The following is a 24,001-nucleotide window of genomic DNA, read 5'->3' as shown; positions in this document are numbered from 1 at the left end:
CAACAATACATATATATGTATACAGTGGGGCAAAAATGTATTTAGTCAGCCACCAATTGTGCAAGTTCTCACACTTAAAAAGATGAGAGAGGCCTGTAATTTTCATCATAGGTACACTTTAACCATGACAGACAAAATGAGAAAAAAAATCCAGAAAATCACCTTGTAGGATTTTTTATGAATTTATTTGCAAGTTATGGTGGAAAATAAGTATTTGGTCACCTACAAACAAGCAAGATTTCTGGCTCTCACAGACCTGTAACTTCTTCTTTAAGAGGCTCCTCTGTCCTCCACTCGTTACCTGTATTAATGGCACCTGTTTGAACTTGTTATCAGTATAAAAGACACCTGTCCACAACCTCAAACAGTCACACTCCAAACTCCACTATGGCCAAGACCAAAGAGCTGTCAAAGGACACCAGAAACAAAATTGTAGACCTGCAGAAATGGGAAGACTGAATCTGCAATAGGTAAGCAGCTTGGATTGAAGAAATCATCTGTGGGAGCAATTATTAGGAAATGGAAGACATACAAGACCACTGATAATCTCCCTCGATCTGGGGCTCCACGCAAGATCTCACCCTGTGGGGTCAAAATGATCACAAGAACGGTGAGCAAAAATCCCAGAACCACACGGGGGGACCTAGTGAATGACCTGCAGAGAGCTGGGACCAAAGTAACAAAGCCTACCATCAGTAACACACTACCCCGCCAGGGACTGAAATCCTGAAATCCTGAAATCCTGCTGCTTAAGCCAGTACATGTCCAGGCCCGTCTGAAGTTTGCTAGAGAGCATTTGGATGATCCAGAAGATTGGGAGAATGTCATATGGTCAGATGAAACCAAAATATAACTTTTTGGTAAAAACTCAACTCGTCGTGTTTGGAGGACAAAGAATGCTGAGTTGCATCCAAAGAACACCATATCTACTGTGAAGAATGGGGGTGGAAACATCATGCTTTGGGGCTGTTTTTCTGCAAAGGGACCAGGACGACTGATCCATGTAAAGGAAAGAATGAATGGGGCCATGTATCGTGAGATTTTGAGTGAAAACCTCCTTCCATCAGCAAGGGCATTGAAGATGAAATGTGGCTGGGTCTTTCAGCATGACAATGATCCCAAACACACCGCCCGGGCAATGAAGGAGTGGCTTCGTAAGAAGCATTTCAAGGTCCTGGAGTGGCCTAGCCAGTCTCCAGATCTCAACCCCATAGAAAATCTTTGGAGGGAGTAGAAAGTCTGGGTTGCCCAGCAACAGCCCCCAAACATCACTGCTCTAGAGGAGATCTGCATGGAGGAATGGTCCAAAATACCAGCAACAGTGTGTGAAAACCTTGTGAAGACTTACAGAAAACGTTTGACCTCTGTCATTGCCAACAAAGGGTATATAACAAAGTATTGACCAAATACATATTTTCTACCATAATTTGCAAATAAATTCATTAAAAATCCTACAATGTGATTTTCTGGATTTTTTTTCTTATTTTGTCTGTCATAGTTGAAGTGTACCTATGATGAAAATTACAGGCCTCTCTCATCTTTTTAAGTGGGAGAACTTGCACAATTGGTGGCTGACTATAAATACTTTTTTGAACCATTTAAAACATTATTTTGCAAAGTGTTAGTATGTACTTCCATAAACATTTCTGTAATGACAATTATTGTTGCATATGGGATGCAAAGCTTGAAAAACGGGTAACACTTTACTTGACACCTAGTACCTTTGGGTTGGACCAACATGCATTAACTCTTAAACTGGGTTAAATCAAGGTGTATCTATTAATCTTGTTGCACCAAATTTTAAACCTAGTTTGAAATTAAATCTAGTTAAATTAAATCCTTCCTCTAATATAAGTAGTTTTCACTTTAAACCTAGATAAATGTTAAGCCTGTAGCTCAATGAATTAAAAAATATAAACTTAGATTAAAGATGAATTCTAAACTGACACTTTAGGTGGTTTAACTGATAAAATGGTAGCATATCTACTGTGGAGAGACCAGAACGAGTTCCTCAGAGAATAATTAGAGACCGGTTGAATCCTGTTGAGTTTTAACTCATTATTTAGTAGGCTATTTACGTGCCCATTTTGTACAACAATTGAATTGGGGTTTATGATATGCTCAGCCTTGGTACGAATGATAATGTAATGCAACATGCTGTAAGGGGCCTGATAACGGAAACACTGTCGTGAAGTAGCACTAACGTTCGTTTTAACTTGCATTATAGGCATTGATATTTACCAGTTATTTATGCTTACTAAATATCGGTGAGTCAAGTTGTCCTTTGTCAACATAGGGGTTATGGAGAGGGGCAAACTGCTGAGGAATCATCTCGCATATCTTCTGGGTCATACTGTAGGATCAATTCCCTTGGACGGAGGCCCCCCTCCGGCTCCGGTCTGAAATAGCACCCGCCTCTCATCTGCAGCATCCTTTTTGGTTTTAATTTTTTTCCAGCACACTTTCATTCGATGTGGGTCCCTCTTCTCTTTAATCCGTGTCGATCCATTACACTTGTCGCATAAAATGGCCCAGGTGTCTTCTTTTTGACAGTGGTGTTGTCTGTCTTTTTATCCTTCAGTACGTTACCAAATTCCTCCATCAGCTCCGACAATTGTTTTTTTTTCATAAACTGAGAAATTTGAACTTCTTTGACGTGCCATGATCAGGTGGCTAGCGGACAAATAATACATGGCTAAATAGCATTAAGTAATGCCAATAATACATAATATTCTATGTGAGCTATCTTACTTTATAAACTAGCTAGCTACAGTAGCTAACATTAGCTAACGAATTCGTTTTCTGTCTAGTATAGTACTGGTAAATAACAGATTTGATTTCAAATCAGCCAACCCATGAGAACCTTTCACGATGGAGTTGCAGTAGTTCTAACATTACATTGTTAATATTTTATCAAGGAACAGCAACTTTGTTGCCTCATTTGTCAAGTAGGCAAGCTACTTCGTTTCAACTCACGAAATACCTCATATATTGGTAACATGTAACTAATCGTTTTAAACCGTTAATCATAGATTTACTGATCCAGATTTTAAATTAAGTGGGGCAACACATCTGAATTATAAACCTTGAATTACAAAACCGAGATTAGCTCTAATCCTAGATTAATTTAAACCATGTTGGTGCAACCCACCCATGGTTGTAACTGTAACGGATGTGAAACGGCTAGTTTAGTTAGCGGTGCGCGCTAAATAGCGTTTCAATCGGTGACGTCACTTGCTCTGAGACCTTTGAAGTAGTAGTTCCCCCTGCTCTGCAAGGGCCGCAGCTTTTGTGGAGCGATGGGTAACGATGCTTCGTGGGTGACTGTTGTTGATGTGTGCAGAGGGTCCCTGGTTCGCGCTCGGGGCGAGGGGATGGTCTAAAGTTATACTGTAACTATGTCATAATATGTCGCAACAGTTAACAATTTGGCATAACACTGTCATGACACAAACTCAGGAAACGTTCTCTCACTGTCAACTGTGTTTATTTTCAGCAAATTTAACATGTAAATATTTGTATGAACAAAACAAGATTCAACAACTGAGACATAAACTGAACAAGTTCCACAGACGTGACTAAAATCAATGGAATAATGTGTCCCTGAACAAAGGGGGGGTCAAAATCAAAAGTAACAGTCAGTATCTGGTGTGGCCACCAGCTGCATTAAGTACTGCAGTGCATCTCCTCCTCATGGACTGCACCAGATTTGCCAGTTCTTTCTGTGAGATGTTACCCCACTCTTCCACCAAGGCACCTGCAAGTTCCCGGACATTTCTGGGGGGAATGGCCCTAGCCCTCACCCTCCGATCCAACAGGTCCCAGACATGCTCAATGGGATTGAGATCTGGACTCTTCGCTGGCCATGGCAGAACACTGACATTCCTGTCTTGCAGGAAATCACACACAGAACGAGCAGTATGGCTGGTGGCATTGTCATGCTGGAGGGTCATGTCAGGATGAGCCTGCAGGAAGGGTACCACATGAGGGAGGAGGATGTCTTCCCTGTAACGCACAGCGTTGAAATTGCCTGCAATGACAACAAGCTCAGTCCGATGATGCTGTGACACACTGCCCCAGACCATGATGGACCCTCCACCTCCAAATCGATCCCACTCCAGAATACAGGCCTCTGTGTAACGCTCATTCCTTCGACGATAAACAGGAATCCGACTATCACCCCTGTTGAGGCAAAACCGCGACTCGTCAGTGAAAAGCACTTTTTGCCAGAAAAGCACTTTTTGCCAGTACGGTCTGGTCCAGCGGCGCTGGGTTTGTGCCCATAGGCAACGTTGTTTCTGGTGAGGACCTGCCTTACAACAGGCCTACAAGCCCTCAGTCCAGCCTCTCTCAGCCTATTGCGGACAGTCTGAGCGCTGATGGAGGGATTGTGCATTCCAGTTGTTGTTGCCATCCTGTACCTGTCCCACAGGTGTGATGTTTTGGATGTACCAATTCTGTGCATGTGTTGTTACACGTGGTCTGCCACTGCAAGGGCTGTCCGTCCTGTTTCCCTGTAGCGCTGCTTTCTTAGGCGTCTCACAGTATGGACATTGCAATTTATTGCCCTGGCCACATCTGCAGTCCTCATGCTTCTTTGCAGCATGCCTAAGGCACATTCACGCAAATGATCAGGGACACTGGGCATCTTTCTTTTGGTGTTTCTACCCTTTACAATGAAGATCTGTGAAGTTATTTGGATTTTTACGAATTATCTTTGAAAGACAGGGTCCTGACAAAGGGACGTTTCTTTTTTTGCTGAGTTTATATTGTCAACTTAGCAAAAAAAAGAAACGTCCCTTTGTTCAAGGACACATTCAATTGCTGTTAGTCACATGTCTGTGGAACTTGTCTCAGTTGTTGAATCTTGTTATGTTCATACAAATATTTACACGTTAAGTTTGCTGAAAATAAACGCAGTTGACAGTGAGAGGACATTTGTTTTTTTGCTGAGTTTATGTATGGGGGACAGATGAAGTCATTCAGAAATCATGTCAACCCCTATTATTTTACAGAGTGAGACCATATAACTTTTTGTTGTTATTTTACTTCTGAACTAATTTAGGCTTGTCTAAACAAAGGGGGTGAATACTTAATGCAACCACTATATTTTAGTTATTTCATTTGTAAAACTGTTTTTTTTTATGTTCCTTTGACATTATGGAGTATTATGTAGATCAATGGGAAAAAAATGCAATTAAATTAATTTCAATCCCACTTTGTAAACCACCAAAATGTGAAAAAAGTTCCAAGGTGTAGACATTCTATAGGCACTGTATATGTTAAAATAAAGTTAGCCTACCACCCCAAAAAAAATACATACAATTGTTGTGACTGGAGATTGTGGTCTGTAAGGATGTCAACGTCTGAATAATTCTTGTCAGAACACATACAGCAGAAGGTGCAGTCAGTCAGGTGGTTCTTTATTCTTTAAGCCAGGCAGTTACATCTGATGCACACATCAATTATCTTAAGGTACCGTAGTCAAGTTCTAGTTACACTGCAGCAGCTAGGTCCAAACTCAGTCCTTTTCATCACTATACATCTGCACCTCTATATTCCCTTTTATAAACAACTTTAAAATGGGATGGGGGGAGAAAAGATACTTTTTTACAAGATTCATAGTACGAGGGTATTTCTTCAGTTAATAGCACATTGATTGCCTTGTAAACAGAACGGACAGATACAACTGCGACTGGGCTTGTTAAGAGGCAGGTTGGTACATATAAATATTTATCCTAGCAAGTAACACAGAGCAGTTTTATACAAGCTAGTCATTAGAAGCATTTGTACGACAGTGTTTCCCCAATATTCTTAGGAGGGGCACAATGTCCCTCAAAAACATCAGAAGGTTGAAGCCACTGAACATTTCAACCAGTCTTTTTAGACGTGAAGGGTGGCACACCTTGCCTAAGAAATGGTTGGGAAAACACTGTTGGAGAAGGTCGTAAAGAGTAGTGCATTTATGTACAGTAGCACACGAGTGTGCAGTAGGTTTATGTAAGAGATAATCAACAAGGGGCTATGCGTTCTGTGGAAAATAACGCGCTAGCGGAGTGGAACTGACCTTCCACGGAGTTGCATTATTTTCCAGAGAACGCATAGAGCTCGAGTTTATTATCCCTTTCATACAATGGTTATAATTTAACAAATTTGACGCTGGAAATGTGTTCAACATCCACTGAAGTAGCTAGCAAGTTTTACTAGAGAGCTGCAGTAGTTGCCTTGGTAACCAAACAAACATACTCGCTAGTTTAGCACAACAAACCATCAGTCCTAGCTTACAGTTATGAAAATCCAATTCAACAATGCCAATAATGTTTTCAATTCGACTTTTGCTTCCAAAAGCAGCTCAAACATAGAACACGTAAGAATGAACTATAGCCATTGAATTTTACCGTGCAGATACACCGTGTGTTATGGGGAAATAATGCACGCTCTAGAATGCCCTTCAAGCCAAACAGAAATGAGTATTCAACAACTCCAATAAAGTACAATCACAGCTGGTTTGTGCATGCATGCATCTGGTTGGCTCCCAGACCAACACATTATCACTTCCTCAACCTATATAGGCTACATGATCAGAACAGGTGGTCAGAAATATATTTCCTACTAAATCAGTGTTTGTTGCTCTTGGTCCTGGAGAGTTGAATACAGTGTGTGCAGGCTTTTGCCCCAACCTAGCACTAACACATCTAATTCAGCTGATCACGGTCTTGTTGATTTGTTGAGTCAGGTGTGTTCGTGCTGGAAAGAAAGCCTGCACACACTAAAGCTCTCCAGGAGCATGATTGAATACGGACGGTAGTTAAGTTACTAAATAAATACGTTGTTTTGATTCTTAAAATTGGCTGGAGGTAAAATCGATCATATCTTACAGTTTGTCTTATAAAAAGGTGCATCTTTGTTTAAATGAAAATCTGTCAATAGTTGTTTCACCACATAGATACATTACCCATGTACATACATGGAAATAAGAGAGAATCTGTCCTCGGTTTAACAGATGGATAAATGGATGGATGGAGGATATTTACAAGCAGCAATGAGAGCCTGTACATAGAGAATAGGGCAACACCTCATGATCCTTCAATCATAAAATACATCATAGCATGGATCTTATTTAGGTCTAAACAAATTACTAAATAATTTGCTTGTACAGTTGTTTCCAGATGTTTTGTGCTGTGACCTCCTATTTCTTTTAATGCCTTTAAATGTCAATATGCCTCTCTGGACAAATGAAACAATGCTTTAGGCCACAACCCACATTTAGATATCCAAAACCCAGTACCGCAATGGGCCCCGACCATCTTTTAGAGACCATGGCTAAGGACATCAGTTATGTCATGCTTATGACAGTCTCAAGTAGCCTTAATGTCAGAGGGTTCCAGTTAAGTGTTGAGATTAGTGACGTGTGTACGTACACGTGTGTGTTTGAATGTGTGTGTCTAAAGAGCGCGAGGCCTCTTGGGGTTGATCTGTTTGCTCGCCTGCTCCTCTTCCTGGAGCGTAGAACGGAAACCCTTCACTTTGTCTGAGAGAGGAAGGGAGAGGGAAAGAAAGAAGGGAAGAGAGATGGGAGGAGAGAGGGGCGTAAAGGAGGGAAGAGAGGAGGGGGAGAGAGTGGAGGAGAGGGAGGGGGAGGAAAGGAGGGGGAGAGAGGGGAGGAAAGGAGGGGGAAATAGGGGAGATGGGAGGAAAGGAGGGAGGATGGAAAGGAAGAGAAGGTAGAGGCTTAGATATAATCAGTAACATATGCTATGAAATGTCATCTTGTTTCTTACTTCCAAATAACATGACATGAATCACAATTCATTTAATGATTGCTTAGTTCTGATCTAGAATCGGTTATTAGAATCCCACATTACCTCTGAGCTCAATGAGGATGTCTATCTTCTGATCCAGGATCTGTTCTAGCTGCGTGGCGTAGGAGTCTACGTCATAGTCCACTTCCTCTGTCATCTCCAACAGAACCTTCTCATCCTCCAGCCAGCGGATAGACTCCTGCACCGGACACAGACGGGAACACACACAGAGAATGAAACTCCTACTCTGAACTAATTTATAAACTCAGCAAAAAAAGAAAACGTCCCTTTTTCAGGACCCTGTCTTTCAAAGATAATTTGTGAAAATCCAAATAACTTCACAGATCTTCATTGTAAAGGGTTTAAACACTGTTTCCCATGCTTGTTCAATGAACCATAAACAATTAATGAACATGCACCTGTGGAACGGTCCTTAAGACACAAACAGCTTACAAACGATAGGCAATTAAGGTCCCAGTTATGAAAACGTAGCACACTAAAGAGGCCTTTCTACTGACTCTGAAAAACACCAAAGAGAGATGACCAGGGTCCCTGCTCATCTGCGTGGATGTGCCTTAGGCATGCTGCAAGGAGGCATGTGGACTGCAGATGTGGCCAGGGTAATAAATTGCAATGTCCGTACTGTGAGACGCCTAAGACAGCGCTACAGGGAGATAGGACGGACAGCTGATCGTCCTCGCAGTGGCAGACCACGTGTAACAACACCTGCACAGGATCGGTACATCCGAATATCACACCTGCGGGATAGGTACAGGATGGCAACAACAACTGCTTGAGTTACACCAGGAACAGCACAATCCCTCCATCAGCGCTCAGACTGTCCGCAATAGGCTGAGAGAGGCTGGACTGAGGGCTTGTAAGGCCTGTTGTAAGGTAGGTCCTCACCAGAAACAACGTTGCCTATGGGCACAAACCCAGCGTCGCTGGACCAGGCAAGACTGGCAAAAAGTGCTCTTCACTGACAAGTTGCGGTTTTGTCTCACCAGGGGTGATGGTCGGATTTGCGTTTATCGTCAAAGGAATGATCGTTACACCGAGGCCTGTACTCTGGAGCGGGATCGATTTGGAGGGTCACAGCATCATCGGACTGAGCTTGTCGTCATTGCAATCTCAATGCTGTGCTTTACAGGGAAGACATCCTCCCCCCTCATGTGGTAACCTTCCTGCAGGCTCATCCTAACATGACCCTCCAGCATGACAATGCCAACAGCCATACTGCTCGTTCTGTGCGTGATTTCCTGCAAGACAGGAATGTCAGTGTTCTGTCATGGCCAGCGAAGAGCCCGGATCTCAATCCCATTGAGCATGTCTGGGACCTGTTGGATCTGTGGGTGAGGGCTAGGGCCATTCCCCCCAGAAATGTTCGGTAACTTGCAGGTGCCTTGGTGGAAGAGTGGGCTAACATCTCACAGCAAGAACTGGCAAATCTGCTGCAGTCCATGAGGAGGAGATGCACTGCAGTACCTAACGCAGCTGGTGGCCACAGCAGATACTGTTACTTTTGACCCCCCCTTTGTTCAGGGACACATTATTCAATTTCTGTTAGTCACATGTCTGTGGAACTTGTTCAGTTTATGTCCCAGTTGTTGAATCTTGTTATGTTCATTCAAATATTTGCACATGTTAAGTTTGCTGAAAATAAACGCAGTTGACAGTGAGAGGACGTTTCTTTTTTTGCTGAGTTTATTAAGAAGCAAAGTGCAAAGAAGCATTGTTCTTGTTTGGAACAATCTGTTGTCTGCATTTGACCTAAAACAGCATGAAAACTTAGTGAATCTAACAGCAAGGAGAAGGAACTGTGCTGATCAAGTGACATGTTGCAAGGCTTGTTGTGTGTGGTAAGCAGCCACAAGAGCAGAAAGGAGACAACAAACGGAATAAACTATAAACACGGACATTACGCAGCTGAATGGCATTTCAACATATTGTATGCAATATGGATCCCTTGCCATATGGATTTTGCACATGTTAAAATTGCAATTTCGATGGCAATTTGATTAATTGTGCAGCCCTACTCTGAACTATATGTGTGTGTGTGTACCTGAAACACAGCTCGGTGGTCTTCCAGCACCTGTTCCTCCATCTCCACCAGCTGAGACACAGCCTCATGAAAGGTAAAGAGCTGGGGGGACACCTCCTCTTCCTGGAGAGGAGAGGGGGAGAGAGAGAGACGCCAATGGAGGGAGGGGTGAGAGAGAAGGATAAAGAGAAAGAAAGAGAAGAAAGAGAGATGGAGAGAAAAAAAAGAGAACAGAGAAAAGAATACTCTGAAGAACCACACCCTTTTTATTTGACAGTCAAATCAGTGTATAAGCCAGTATGTAGTGCCCTCCACTAAACCTTGGTAAATATGAGCAAAACGGGCTATGAAAAAAATTCTCCAGCTGTGATGCTTGGGAGTTTTTTTGGGCCACTTTAACCATCCTCCTCAATGTGTGTGGGGTCAATATAGACACACGTCCTCTTCCAGGCCGATTGTTAACATCTCCAGCTGCTTTAAACGTCTTAATTATTGCCCTGATCGTGGAAATGGGCGTTTCAACCGTTTTAAGGTATTTTCTTATAGCCATTTCCTGATTTGTGCAGCTAACAACCTTTTGTCGCACATCATTACTGTATTCTCAGGTCTTTCCCATAGTGATGGATGACTATGGGAACTTGGCCTGTGTGTCACCTCATATTTATACCCCATTGAAACAGGAAGTCATGGCTTACCACTTACGTGTTCCTAATCACTCAGGTGAACTTAAAAACATAACATTTGAATGGGAATATACTTCAGTTAGATTTTACTCATGAGAATTTCTAGGGGTGCCAATAATTGTGGCACATATGTTTCTGAGAAAAATATTTAAAATGAAAGACCAAGAGGATAAACAGCAAATACCTTTTTTTTCACAGGCCGTTTTGCTAATATTTGCCAAGGGTGCCAATATTAGTGGAGGGCACTATACAGGGGTAACTGGACAGTAGGTGTATGTGTGTGTGTTTTCTTACGTTTTGTTCACAGAGCAGTTTGAGGTCATCCCTCTGAGGGGAGCTGCCGACCCCCCACTGAGCCTCCAGGACCTCTAGCTGGGTGACGCTGTGTCCTCCCCGCCCCTCCATCATCACCCCTGGGTCCACCGTCAGCTCCTTCACCCTGTCGATGCACACAAACACCACACACAGACACACAAGAGCACACATGTACGCGCACACAAACGCAAGCACACACATTAGTAGTTTTCCCTGACCGCATGATCTGACCTTTTGATTGGTTAAAACAGTCAATGAAACAATGGGAACGAATGGAGTCATTCTTAGGCAGGAGTGTGAAGGACAAGCTGGGAAAGAAAAACATGAAAAACCAAAAAACTGCTTCTGAAATTAATGTATGAAAGAGTTAAACATATAAGCATGCCACAATTCAGCAATGACACTGAAACTGAAGGTTAAAGGTCATGAACAGTCAAAATCATGTTTTTCATGAAATGCATGATATTTGAATAAAATCAGATCAAAGTGTGAAAAATGACTGTCGCTTCTACATTGATAAAGTTTGATCATAAAGTTACTGGTCCCCTCCACCATGTCAAACACTTGGATTCAGGCGGCGGGATTAATAAGGGTTTAGGGTGACATCACCCTTACTCTCTCATTTTAATACACCAATGGTAACATGATATTCTCTTATTTAATTTAAATAAGTACTGCCTTGTAACCAACATCGGAGAAGGCGTATTTTAAGAGAGGCGTGATTTATATAGCTAGATAACTACTCAACTGGTGTCAAAATCTGTAGGTTGTCAGCAAACATAATTAAGAGTTTAACCTATTAATCTATGGCAAAGATACTTATATGTCTGGTGTTAGCTAGTTACTGGCTAGCTAGGTATTCGGCCAGCATGGAACAAAAGGGGGGTCGTTCAAAACGCTGACGCAGTTGTCATTTTAACACATCCGTCAGTGCTGCTGTGAACCATATCACAAGATACATGCCAAACAGGAGATGTATAAAAATCATTGATGCAATGATTAAATAATTGATGCAAATTCAATGTCGTTTGAGCTGCTTTGTGTATCACCAAATATTCTTGAGATGATTTTACTGCTAAACTGCTCACTGCATCCAAGTTGCTTAACAGAGGTGCTTCAAAGAGCTGTCAGTCAAGGCGAGCTCATGAATATTAGCTCCCCGTCCACTTAGCCTGTCTTTTCAAACTTCCTGGTAGTTAGCCACGAGAAAAAAATAAAATGTTCTACAATTTGAAGCATTTCTATTCAAAACAAATATTATGGGTGATATTTTAGTCACTCAAAAGGCTATTTTACATGGGAATCAGAATGACTGTTCGGGACCTTTTAAATAAATTATATAAATGAAGAAGAAAAAACCGGAAACAAGCTGAAAAACTCTTTGGCCGTGCAGGTTTGTAGCCAGCAACACTTAAGTCAATGAAAGGGGTACTTAGGAGTAAAAAATAAAGGCGTAGGTAAAAGTTACCCCTAACCCCTGGTCCAGGATCAGAGCGATATTTTCTTTATGGCCTGACTGGCCTTATAGTTATTATAAGGTTACAGTTCATCCGATCGTAGATCTGCGGTTAGGAGTAACCTCTCACTGGAGTCAAATGACAGGCAGAGGATGGGTTTGTATGTGAGCTAGTGGAGATCACAAACATAGGAACGAAAGAAGATGAAGTAAGTACGGTAGGTAAGAGATTAGTAGAGAGGAGAGACCTGGTGGGAGAGGTGGGAAAATCATCGTACTCGTAGGTATTAGTGGGGGAGAGCTCAGCACGACTCCCCCCTCCACCACCCTGCTGCTGGGAGAAGGGGATGTCTGATGGGCTGATCCCAAACTCCTTCACTCTGGAGAGGGGGAGAGAGAGACACACACACAAAGCGACCGAGAAGATCCCGTCAGGATAAGGTCTGATCATACATTAGAGGGTAAATGATTTGTCTCGTATCAAGAAAAGGGAGTGAGACGTGATAGAGGGGGGGGAAGGTTATTCTGCAATGACAACTTGAATTAAACTTCTCCCTTATCAACCAACAGTCTTAGTAATTAGTTGTTGGTGAGATGTAGACAGTCAGTCAGCGTGGTCTCACCTGTTGGCGTATCTCAGAGTGTTTAGAGTGTTTTCACAGGAAGCCATTCCAGGAGATATAGTGGCAATCTGTGGGGGGAAATAACAGTTACTACATCGTTAGAAAATCATCATAATCGTTGGTGCTTGATAAATAAACATTGAACCAGGCAGTTCTGAAGACCAGGAAGTGTTGAAGGGACAATCTGCTGTAGCTACATCCATTTTTGGACTTATACATTAATTATATATATAATTATGAATAATATAACTTCACAAGTTTAGTACCCCATCAGAACCCAAAATATAAGCTTGTTTTACTCTAAACAAAGTAAATGTAAACAAACACTGTATAACCTCAAAACATGGTTTAAACTCTCATTTTGATATCATGGATGGTCAGTCCTTGCATCCACAGATCTGTCTATGAATTTGAGAATGGTTACATTTCTCCAGCCCCACCCCTCAGCTTTTTAGCGAAACGGGGCGGAGAAAACGCCATTGTTATTGTTTCAACTGCTGATCGTCACTTTAAAGGAGATGTATGTACAGTATTATCTCACCATGCAGGTCCTGGAATTCTCCCCGATGAAGGAGTCTCTGAGAACCTGGGTCAGCTTGCTGGCTCTGAACGGGGTGTGGGGCTTGTTCCGACCCAGGGCTCTGATACACTCCTTGAGCGCCAGCAGGCTCTTGTTGATCTCGGCTCCCTCCAGGCGAGTCTGGCGGTCAGCGCTGGACGTGTCGGCCCCCCTCTCGTTCCCCGCCAGGTCGATCAGCGAGAACTTGCCATGCATCTTCCCTCGCCGCCTCAGAATGATCTGGAACACAGCGTGGCTACGGGACGAGTGGGCGTTGGCCGAGGTCTGACCTGACGTCCTGGGAAAGAGCGAGAGATGGTGGGTGGAAGAGGAGGATGAGCGAGAGATGATAGAGAGGGGAGGGAGGGAGAGTAAAGCAGCAGGAAATGACTGGCAGGATTAACATCCATATCAGATCTTTAAAATAAGTTAACGCCAGTCAATTAAACCATCCCACTTCACCCCTCCCTCCTACTCGCCCTCTGTGGTTTTACCTGCAGCTGTTTCCAACCTCTATGAGTTTGAGGACGTCTTCAGTACATTTGACATCTCTCTCCTGCAGCCCCACCACCTGCACCTGCTGCTTCCCATCCTCCAGAACCCTCAGCTTGGCTTTCCGGTTCAGCAGGTCAAACACCTAGAGAAGCGCAACACAAACACGTACAGAGCCACAACCACAACCACGGTCACATAAACACAGTCGCCACCCTCCAGGCTTCACGGTTCAATATAGGGGGTTTGAAGATGCATTTATTGTGGTGACTCCACTTGCCTTCCCACTGTAGATCTCAAAGAAGGTGGCATAGACATTGAGGTCCAACTTCTTGTAGTTTGGCTTCTTCAGCATGAGAAACACGTCTCTCGCTGCAAAGAGAGAAAGGGTTTCACTGAAGAGACACAGCTTCACGCAAACACGCAGAAGGAGCATGTTTTGAACTAAAGAGAGAAAGAGAGATACGGTGTAGTGTTCGTACCAGCCAGTGCGTAGATCCCTTTAGAACAGTCTTGGTTCTTCCCAGAGAAGTCTCCTCCCATTGTCTGAAAGGGAAAGCAGTGAGCTTATCTAGGATTGCTAGATACAGGTTGCTAGGTTACAGCATTATCAAGTTAGCGGTCAAGTGTTAGCCGACACGCGCGGGAAGTGATCATCATCGGTGCCACTCACATGCGTTTTCCCACTTCCTGTCTGTCCATAGGCGAAGCAGGTGGCCATTCCCCTCTCAAAGATGGTCTCCACCAGTGGTCGGGCGGTGAACCTGGGGACATGGGGAATGAACGGTTGACTTGAAAAGATAGTTCACCCAAAATCACAGTAAAGATACTCTAAATTACAATATTATACTTTCAACTCACACTTTCAAATAAACTGTGTTATGTCAACGGGAGTGTTGACACAGACACACATCTCCAGTTAGAATTCGTCCCAGTACACGTGATCATTTGTGTTCTTGAAAAACGTACCTCAGCACCAGACGCTATCACCTCTTGGGAGTTGAGAAGGGAAACTTACCGGTAGACCATGTCGTTGTCTGCGCTGTCGTCAAAGGTGTAATCGAAGCGGAAGGTCTGGTTTTCCAGGTACCTGGTCAAGTCCACCTTCTGCTTGGGCTCATGGACCATCACCACGTCCTTACTGGGGATGGTGATCACATCCAGGTCCTTCATAGTCAACTCTGGAGGGGGGGGGAATCATGTTTCCACGAGAATGTGTGAGGAGTGCGATGCTTATGCTGCTGCTAAACCTCTGCATGTAAAAGACCATGTAACCCGAAAGTTGGTGTGCCTGCGTTAGATTGATGAAATGTGTACCTTTTTTATTGAGGGGCCGTGCTCGTACACACACACATATCCTGTGCTCCTCATCGATCTGAAAGTTGAAACAATGTCATACAAGACATGATTTAGTTAGTGGCCAACAAAGACGTGTCACCACTCTATGAAAATAGACCTGCGCCTAAGCAGTTTTAGCAGACAGATATAGATATAAAACGTACCAGATCAGCGGTGGTTAGAGGCCTGTAGTCCAGACTGGCTCTGAAGTCTCTGATCATACACATGATCTCATAGTTAGGCACAGTGACATCTACCTCCTGGGAGAGAACGGCACAGTCAACAGTGTGTATGTGTGTGTGTGTGTGTGTGTTAATGATGCGTGGGTTACCGCAGTCCCCGCGGATATATTGTGTGGAGGAAGGGCAGGTTGAATAAAGAAAAAACAATGCATAAAAAAATCCATAAATGTATCATTCTTGTGCAATTTATACCTTATAAGCTACATTGAGGATTTTCTTGAATTATTTTAGGCTATCTGGCATTGGTGCACAAGCCTTAGCTTTAGGGCCTAACTGTACAGGCGCCAAATAGACTACACTCCAAAAACAAAATGCTTTTGGGAACGCACAGAAAAAGTTAACGTCATCTACGGAGGAGAAAGGACACTGTAGGACTTTAATTCAATAAGAGAAAGGCTATGAAATGGAGAGATGAAAATAAAGCGAAGGGAGGGCCAGAAAAGTCATGTTTGGGAAAGATTTGGTGACGTGGTAACAGAGGATGACAGCAGTGATGATTGTGAGGCGCCAGAGTCACAAGACGGGGTCTTCAAAATGGGCCTGTGGCACGTCAAGGGAACTTAGCCTACTGTTCAGATGGGTTAAATGGAAAGTGAAATCTGGACACTGACTGTAGGTCTATAACCTCTCACATAGCCTTAATATCAACTCCTTCAGAATCAAGCATTTCTTGCAGTAAAATGATACACCAAATGTAAGACAAATTTTGAGAGAATGCAAATGTGCAGTTAGCACCTCTACAGGCGGTATCTATCTTTATTAGCATAACATAATAATTGTATTTCAACCACATAAAATATGCATCCAAGTCAAACTGAAATCTTATCAGAAACATGAAACATGTCATTTGGAAACCGGTTTTTATTTTTTTTGCATTTTATCCCGGTCCCTAAACGTCTTTGCTCCACGAAAGAATCCGAAAAGACAGAAAATGTTACCGGTGTCAACTAGATTGAAGCATTCATTCTATCGATCTATGACATTATTCTAGTGAGCAAGGGTAAATTTAGTCTTCTAGGGCAACACATATTGACAGAAGAGTCAACTAACAAATAACCTACCAAATTGTCAGAAATTATAAGCAGAAACATACACAATATTTACAAAACCACACCTGTTGCTGATAGGTGTTTAAAATCGAGTATTCACCCCCTTGGCATTTTTCCTAATTTGATGTCTTACAACCTGGAATTAAAATGGATTTTGAGGGGGTTTGTATCATTTGATTTACACAACATGCATACTACTTTGAAGATGCAAAATATTTTTTATTGTGAAACAAACGATAACACAAAAAAACAGAAAACTTCAGCATGCATAACTATTCATCCCCCCAAAGGCAATACTTTGTAGAGCCACCTTTTACAGCAATTACAGCTGTAAGTCTCTTGGGGTATGTCTCAATAAGCTTGGCACATCTAGCCACTGGGATTTTTGCTCATTCTTCAAGGCAAAACTGCTCCAGCTCCTTCAAATTGGATGGGTTCCGCTTGTGTACAGCAATCTTTAAGTCATACCACAGATTCTCAATTGGATTGAAGTCTGGGCTTTGACTAGGCCATTCCAAGACATTTAAATGTTTCCCCTTAAACCACTTGAGTGTTGCTTTAGCAGTATGCTTAGGGTCATTGTCCTGCTGGAACGTGAACCTCTGTCCCAGTCTCAAATCTCTGGAAGACTGAAACAGGTTTCCCCCTGGAAGTTCCCTGTATTTAGCACCATCCATCGTTCCTTCAATTCTGACCAGTTTCCCAGTCCCTACCGATGAAAAACATCCCCACGGCATGATGCTGCCACCACCATGCTTCACTGTGGGGATGATGTTCTCAGGTTGATGAGGGGTTTTGAGTTTGCGCTAGACATTGCGTTTTCCTTGATGGTCAAAAAGCTCAATTTTAGTCTCATCTGACCAGAGTACCTTCTTCCATATGTTTGGGAAGTCTCCCTCATGCCTTTTGGCGAACACCAAACGTGTTTGCTTATTTTTCTCTTTAAGCAATGGCTTTTTTCTGGCCATTCTTCCATAAAGGCCAGCTCTGTGGAGTGTACGGCTTAAAGTGGTCATATGAACAGATACTCCAATCTCCGCTGTGGAGCTTTGCAGCTCATTCAGGGTTATCTTTGGTCTCTTTGTTGCCTCTCTGATTAATGCTCTCCTTGTCTGGTCCGTGAATTTTGGTGAGCGGCCCTCTCTTGGCAGGTTTGTTGTGGTGCCATATTCTTTCCATTTTTGAATAACGAATTTAATGGTGCTCCGTGGGATGTTCAAAGTTTCAGATATTTTTTTATAACCCAACCCTGATCTGTACTTCTCCACTACTTTGTCCCTGACCTGTTTGGAGAGCTCCTTGGTCTTCATGGTGCCACTTGCTTGGTGGTGCCCCTTGCTTAGTGGTGTTGCAGACTCTGGGGCCTTTCAGAACAGGCGTATATATACTGAGATCATGTGACAGATCATATGACACTTAAATAAAGTCTACCTGTGTGCAATCTAACTAATTATGTGACTTTTGAAGGTAATTGGTTGCACCAGATCTTATTTAGGGGCTTCATAGGAAAGGGGGTGAATACATATGCACGCATCACTTTTCCGGGGGGCGTTTTGTATAATTTTTTCAACAAAATAGGAAAAACGCCAAGGGGGATGAATACTTTTGCAAGACACTGTCAATCAGGCAAAAGAAAATCCTTCACCCCATGTCAAAAGATTGTTCCACTGTCTCTGCTGACTGTAGCCTACAGGCATTTTCTATATTAGCGGGTTAGGGTTGGGTGCAGGCATCAGATTTATACTTTATCACATATTCAGTAGTCGGGCGGTTGTGGGTGAGAAAACTGTGACCCTACCTGTGCCTTCTTCTCTCTCAGCTCCTGTTGTTGCAGCCTTCTTCTCTCTCGCTTCTCCTGCAGTTTCTCCACCTCCTTCACACAGTTGGATTTCCGCCGCGCTGAACCCGTACAGGGTAGGAAAACACAATTATCAAAAAAGAATCTAGCATAAATGTATAATAGTGGTCCATTTTCATTTCTACTGTCCCTATTTCAATATACTTCAAAGCTCTTCAGAGGCAAATACACACAAAAAGATAAAAACCATGAGCGCTAAGCTACACATTCAATAAGCTCATAATAAATCCCCCCGGCCGGCCGGAATAGAGCGCAGCTCAGTGAAAGAGCTATTCTCCGGCTGCCTCTCTGTTCTCTCAGCAGTACAGCTGGGCTAATAGGCCTGTCTGTCTGCCTGGGCGCATTAGATCACTGGTCATGTGTCACATCATCATAACCCACCAGACTCAACATCACATCTCATCGCGGCAGAGAGCTCCAATCGGAGATTTACAACAACAACAAACAAACAAAAACGACTAGTTGTTAACATGGCACATGTATTTCACAATAACCAGGACTATTTAGCCACACAAAGCTGCAGTGTGTCTGTGTGTATTACCGTTCTGCTGCTGTTGTAGTGTCATTTGCTGTGTCTGTAGGACTGTGAGTGCTGCAGGTGGGGGTGGTTCTGGTTGGCTCTGCTGGTGCTGTATCTGACTGGGTCTGGCCCGCGTAGTCCCCACCGCTGCAGCTGGAAAGACACAACATACAGGACATTTTAGTCACACATGTACATTTTGTTTAGTACATTTACATTTAGTACATGACATATTGTCTTTGGGCATCTCATCTTCTTATTGATGGCTTTTTAAATTCAGAACAGGAGTAATGACAGTCCCATATCGGTCACCCTCAGGTGATTTGTCAGTAAATGATCTTGACATGAATATGCTATCTCTCCCCAGACCCTCTCTCTCCTTTCCACCTGTGTATTTATCTATTTTCGACTGTTGCTACAGATCTCTCTCTCTCTCTCTACAGATACCAAGGTCTCGCTCTTCCTCTCTCGTCTCTCTTTATCTCTCTACTGATCTCTCTGTCTCTCTCCCTCCAGATATCAGTGTCCGAGGGGTATTTTCACCACGTATTCACAGATGGCACACCTGTTGCTTCTATTGAAACAGAAATAGAGATCTATTACTCTCGTGGTACAGTGGGTCAGTAGGATGTTATGTAGCAAGCCTGGTTAAACCAAGTGTACACCCAACATGGCACCCTATTCCATGCATAGTGCACTGCAGTTGACCATAGCCCTATGGGCCCTGTTGAAATGCAGTGCACCATAAAGGGAATAGGGTGCCATTTGGGACACTGATGTAGTCTCGCGTTGACAGACTTCAAAAGTCTTGTCTTTGCTCAGGAACGTGAGGAGACTTGGAGATCAAAGTTCTGTTGAAGCTGCCTTGCCTCTGTTTTCTCTTGCTGGGGTTTCAGTCTTGGGGGGTGCTATTGTTCGTCGGTTCTACAAGAGACAAAAGAATACCATATGAACGTAAAGAAGCAAATGGGACACATGAAAATAGCCAACACTTTCCTATGATTAAAGTATACTGTACAGACGTATGGCTTTTGGCCACAGCACAGTACACCATAAGAGAATGACCTTGGGTGGCTTGATTTGTTTGGCAGCAGAGGCGATAGAGGTGGCAGGAGGGGGGGTCTCAGGACTCTGTACTGCCTCCTCTTCAGGGGCCACATCTGGGTTCAGAGCAAATATGCTCTCCAGGTCAATCTGCATGGGAAGAGGGTGCAACATACATGTTAAAACTCTGTTCCAGCCTCTCCAACCTAATGTGTGTATGTATATACACTGAGTGTACAAAACATTAGGAACACCTTCCTAATATTGAGTTTACATCCCCTTTTACCCTCAGAACAGCCTAAATTCTTCGGGGCAAGGACTCTACAAGGTGTCGAAAGAGTTCCACAGAGATGCTGGCCCATGTTGACTCCAATGCTTCCCACATTTGTGTCAAGTTGGCTGGATGTACTTTGAATGGTGGACCATTCTTATTACACTCAGGAAACTGTTGAATGTGAAAAACCCAGCAGCGTTGCAGTTCTTCCCACACTCAAACCAATGTGCCTGGCACCTACTACCATAACATGTTCAAAGGTGTGCCATTCACCCCCCCTTTAACCGGTCTCCTCCCCTTCATCTACACCGGATCAAGTGGATTTAACAGGTAACATCAATAAGGGATCATAGCGTTCCCCTGGATTCACCTGGTCAGTCTATGTCATCGAAAGTGCAGGTGTTCCTAATGATTTGTCCGCTCAGTGTATATCGGAGGGGTTGGGTGAAAAAAAAAAACAAAGACAAATGAACATCTCATATGGAATAATAAAGTAATCTCTTAACTCAGGAAAAGACAAGAATGTCACACATGTGCAGTGAGATTGATTAACAATTTACCAGTGACATTTAAGAGTGAAATAGGCTACCATGTTAAAACGTGTAATCCGAAAGGAGGGCACGCACGCACAAACAAACACACACACACACACACACAAACTACTTAAAGGCATCCGTAGTCAAGCTGATTTGCTTTGTGTCCTAAAACTTTCACCGCTCCATCTGGTACAAGCTGATAGGGGGTCAGACATGACTGATTAACACACATAAACACACACACACACAGTACCTCTTTCCCTTTCGTATCTCCATTCTCTATCCATTCCACCGTGACACTCTCGTTGTCTTCATTCAGTGATGTGACCATTGCCTGGTGGATTCGACCTGCAAGAAACATGTTATAAACATATACCAGCTTCAGTGTAGACTCCTGCAGGTTAGAGAACCATGACATGATGGATTTGTGACCACATGACATGATGGATTTGTCCTGGCTGCCATAGATGGGAGAAAACAGTTGTAGACTGTTATAGACTCAAACCCTCCATATTAGTCCCTCAATATAACGGTCATACACTCTGGCTATTGAAATTCAGCCAATGACCACGACTCACTACATCACACTGACCAAAGAGGGTGGTGATGAGACCAGGCAAAATCGGCCAGTATGGGCAGAGGCCTTCAGTAACAGATGTGTCAATAACCCTGGATCTGATTGGTTGACATTTAAAAAAGCTTCACATGCATGTCAACATTTGACTGCTTCAGGGCATTTTGTTATGTTACCGTACATGCAAAATGGTTTGTTTCCATAATGTTTCTAGTGTCATGTGTCGGGTCTCATTCTAAATAGCTAAAGCTCTTCTCTTATGGATGAGCCCAAATTACTACAAACATTAAAAAAATACAGTCACACAGTTGGTTGAGCAGATAATTTAATTAAATCAAACAAGACAGTTTCATTGCTACAGAATCACTAAGCGTGTGTCTTTTGCTAGTCCTTCCCTGGAGATAGAGCAGACGAGATTAAATAAATAGCAACTGAACACTACTCACTTTAGACTAGCAAGGACTACTATGTAAAGAAGTAGCTAGTAGGCTATTGTTAGTCAGTGGCTAGCCGACTAAAACTCAACAATTTACGATGGGGTTAAGCGGCGACTAGTGTGGGAGAACTGGACTTCCGATGTCACATAAAAATATGTTTTTATCCAAAACTATGGATTTCAGCACCCAAAGAATAGCCCGCAATTACACATGACAGGAAATGGGGGAAAACTGATAACGGATTAACAACATTGTAGTTACTCAACAATACTAACGTAATTGACAGAGTGAAAAGAAGGAACCCTGTACAGAATAAAAATATTCCAAAACATGCATCCTGTTTGCAACAAAGCACCAAAGTAATTACTGCAGGAAATGTGGCAAAGCAATACACTTTTTGTCCTGAAGACAAAGTGTTATATTTTGGGCAAATCCAATACAACACATTACTGAGTACCACTCTCCATATTTTCAAGCATAGTGGTGGCTGCAACATGTTATGGGTATGCTTGAAATTGTTAAGGACTGGGGAGTTTTTCAGGATTAAAAAAACAAACAGAATGTAGCTAAGCACATGGAAAATTCTAGAGGAAACCCTGGTTCAGTCTGCTTTCCACCAGACACTGGGAGATCTTTCAACAGGACAATAAACAAAAACTCAAGGCCAAATCTGAACTGGAGTTGCTTACCATGAAGACAGTAAATGTTCCTGAGTGGCAGAGTTACAGTCTTCACTTAAATCAGCTTAAAATCTATGGCCTGAAAGTCTAAGAACTGAAAATGGTTGTCTAGCAATGATCAACAACCAATTGTTTTCATATTTTTTCACAAATGTTAGAATTTTTATTCCACGTTGACATTACAGAGTATCCTTTGTAGATTGTTGACAAAAAAATCTTAATTAAATCAATTTTAATCCCACTTTGTAATGCTTCAAAATGTGGAAAAATGAAGGAGTATGAATACTTTCTGAAGGCACTGTAGTACGTGTAACATAATGTAACTCAGAGCCATGATTAAGGACTAGGCTTAAAGGAGAATCGCCATATTCAACGTTTCCTGTAAACCCAGATTCAGAAACGGTCTTCTGTGACTATTCCCACAGACAGTTCGCTAAACGATATATACGGCTGAATCCAGTATCATTACCAGGCAACCAGCACGGCCTTTAACCGAACAGGTGGATGCATCCCTGCCAATATAAATCATTAATCCCTGTTAGCCAGCCGGCTAGCTTCACCCAGTAATTGAGTAAAGGCTACAACTAGCTGGCTATAGCTACGCCATTCAAGGTAATAATAACCGATTTGACTGACTGCCGCTGTGTCAGACAGGGAGCATGACAGTAGGATGAGAATGGGTCTAGTACCGAGCACAGATCTCTATGCCATTGATAGGCTAGGTATCCAACTCAGCACCCTGCCTGACTGGCTAGGCGCTGCCTTGAAGCAACAAAGATGATGTAGCTAACGCGACAGCGCCTCAATGAAAAATGCATCTTTATCTAGCTAGCTAGCGGACGAGCAGGAGAGAGATATCTCTCTGTCTTACCATCACTCCTTTTGATTTCCACGTAAATGCCGATGAGGATCTTTCCGAAGACAGCGACAGCCATCCCTCATGTGTGTGTATGGCTGTAGTATGGGGTGTGTATTTGTTTAATTGGAGGGGGACCAAGTCGCGCCGCAGAAAAGAGAAACCGGGAGGAGGTCAGGAGGATAGAAGGAAGCAGTGCGCATGCGCATAGACTACCTCGCTCCATCAGAGTGGAGACGCATCCAAGAAGCGAGTTGGATTTTATTTTTGCTTAGTCTTCTAGCTAGCTACACTTGCTATATTTATGCGATTTTCTGCTGATGTGCCATTGGGTGAAAAAGCAGCATGCTTAAATGTGTTCATTGCAAAATAAGAGGCTTATCGGGACTAATTCTATAAATGTGTTTAATTCACGATGTGTAACCAATGATTGAGTAATAGTCGATAAGTATAACATGTTTTATTATAAATGTTTATAATTCGAATAATTATTATATGTATTCATAAATATGATAATAATTCATACATAAAAAAAGAAATGTTAACACATGGTTGAATGCTCTGTTTTGATTTAAATGTTAAAGGCCCAATGCAGCCGTTTAAAAAAAAAATCTGTATCAAA

The 24,001-nt window shown here is 42.8% G+C and overlaps 1 protein-coding gene across 2 annotated transcripts; it reads right to left on the bottom strand.

Annotated features, from left to right (window-relative positions):
* Positions 1-5,402: 5,402 nt before the first annotated feature.
* On the bottom strand, positions 5,403-23,577 carry LOC112219635 (kinesin-like protein KIF2A). 2 transcript variants are annotated; one of them, XM_024381076.2, is made up of 20 exons: positions 23,395-23,577; positions 21,086-21,180; positions 20,044-20,172; positions 19,848-19,902; positions 19,000-19,131; positions 18,399-18,499; positions 15,474-15,569; positions 15,289-15,346; positions 14,990-15,152; positions 14,645-14,735; positions 14,454-14,517; positions 14,252-14,343; positions 13,974-14,116; positions 13,462-13,777; positions 12,921-12,988; positions 12,546-12,677; positions 10,821-10,965; positions 9,865-9,966; positions 7,866-8,001; positions 5,403-7,531 (listed from the first exon to the last, which is right to left on the bottom strand). In XM_024381076.2, the coding sequence occupies exons 1-20, from the start codon at positions 23,456-23,458 to the stop codon at positions 7,446-7,448; spliced, it is 2,268 nt and encodes a 755-aa protein (XP_024236844.1). In that variant the 5' UTR covers positions 23,459-23,577; the 3' UTR covers positions 5,403-7,445. The 2 variants fall into 2 exon arrangements, with proteins under 2 accessions (XP_024236844.1, XP_024236845.1); XM_024381077.2 differs by having other exon boundaries at positions 12,576-12,677.
* Positions 23,578-24,001: the final 424 nt, after the last annotated feature.

The sequence above is a fragment of the Oncorhynchus tshawytscha genome, linkage group LG20 (genome assembly GCF_018296145.1).
Source record: "Oncorhynchus tshawytscha isolate Ot180627B linkage group LG20, Otsh_v2.0, whole genome shotgun sequence".
In the NCBI taxonomy this organism is placed as follows: Eukaryota; Metazoa; Chordata; class Actinopteri; order Salmoniformes; family Salmonidae; genus Oncorhynchus; species Oncorhynchus tshawytscha.
The sequence above is the reverse complement of the archived record's forward strand: the minus strand, read 5'-3'. Positions and strand labels throughout refer to the sequence as shown.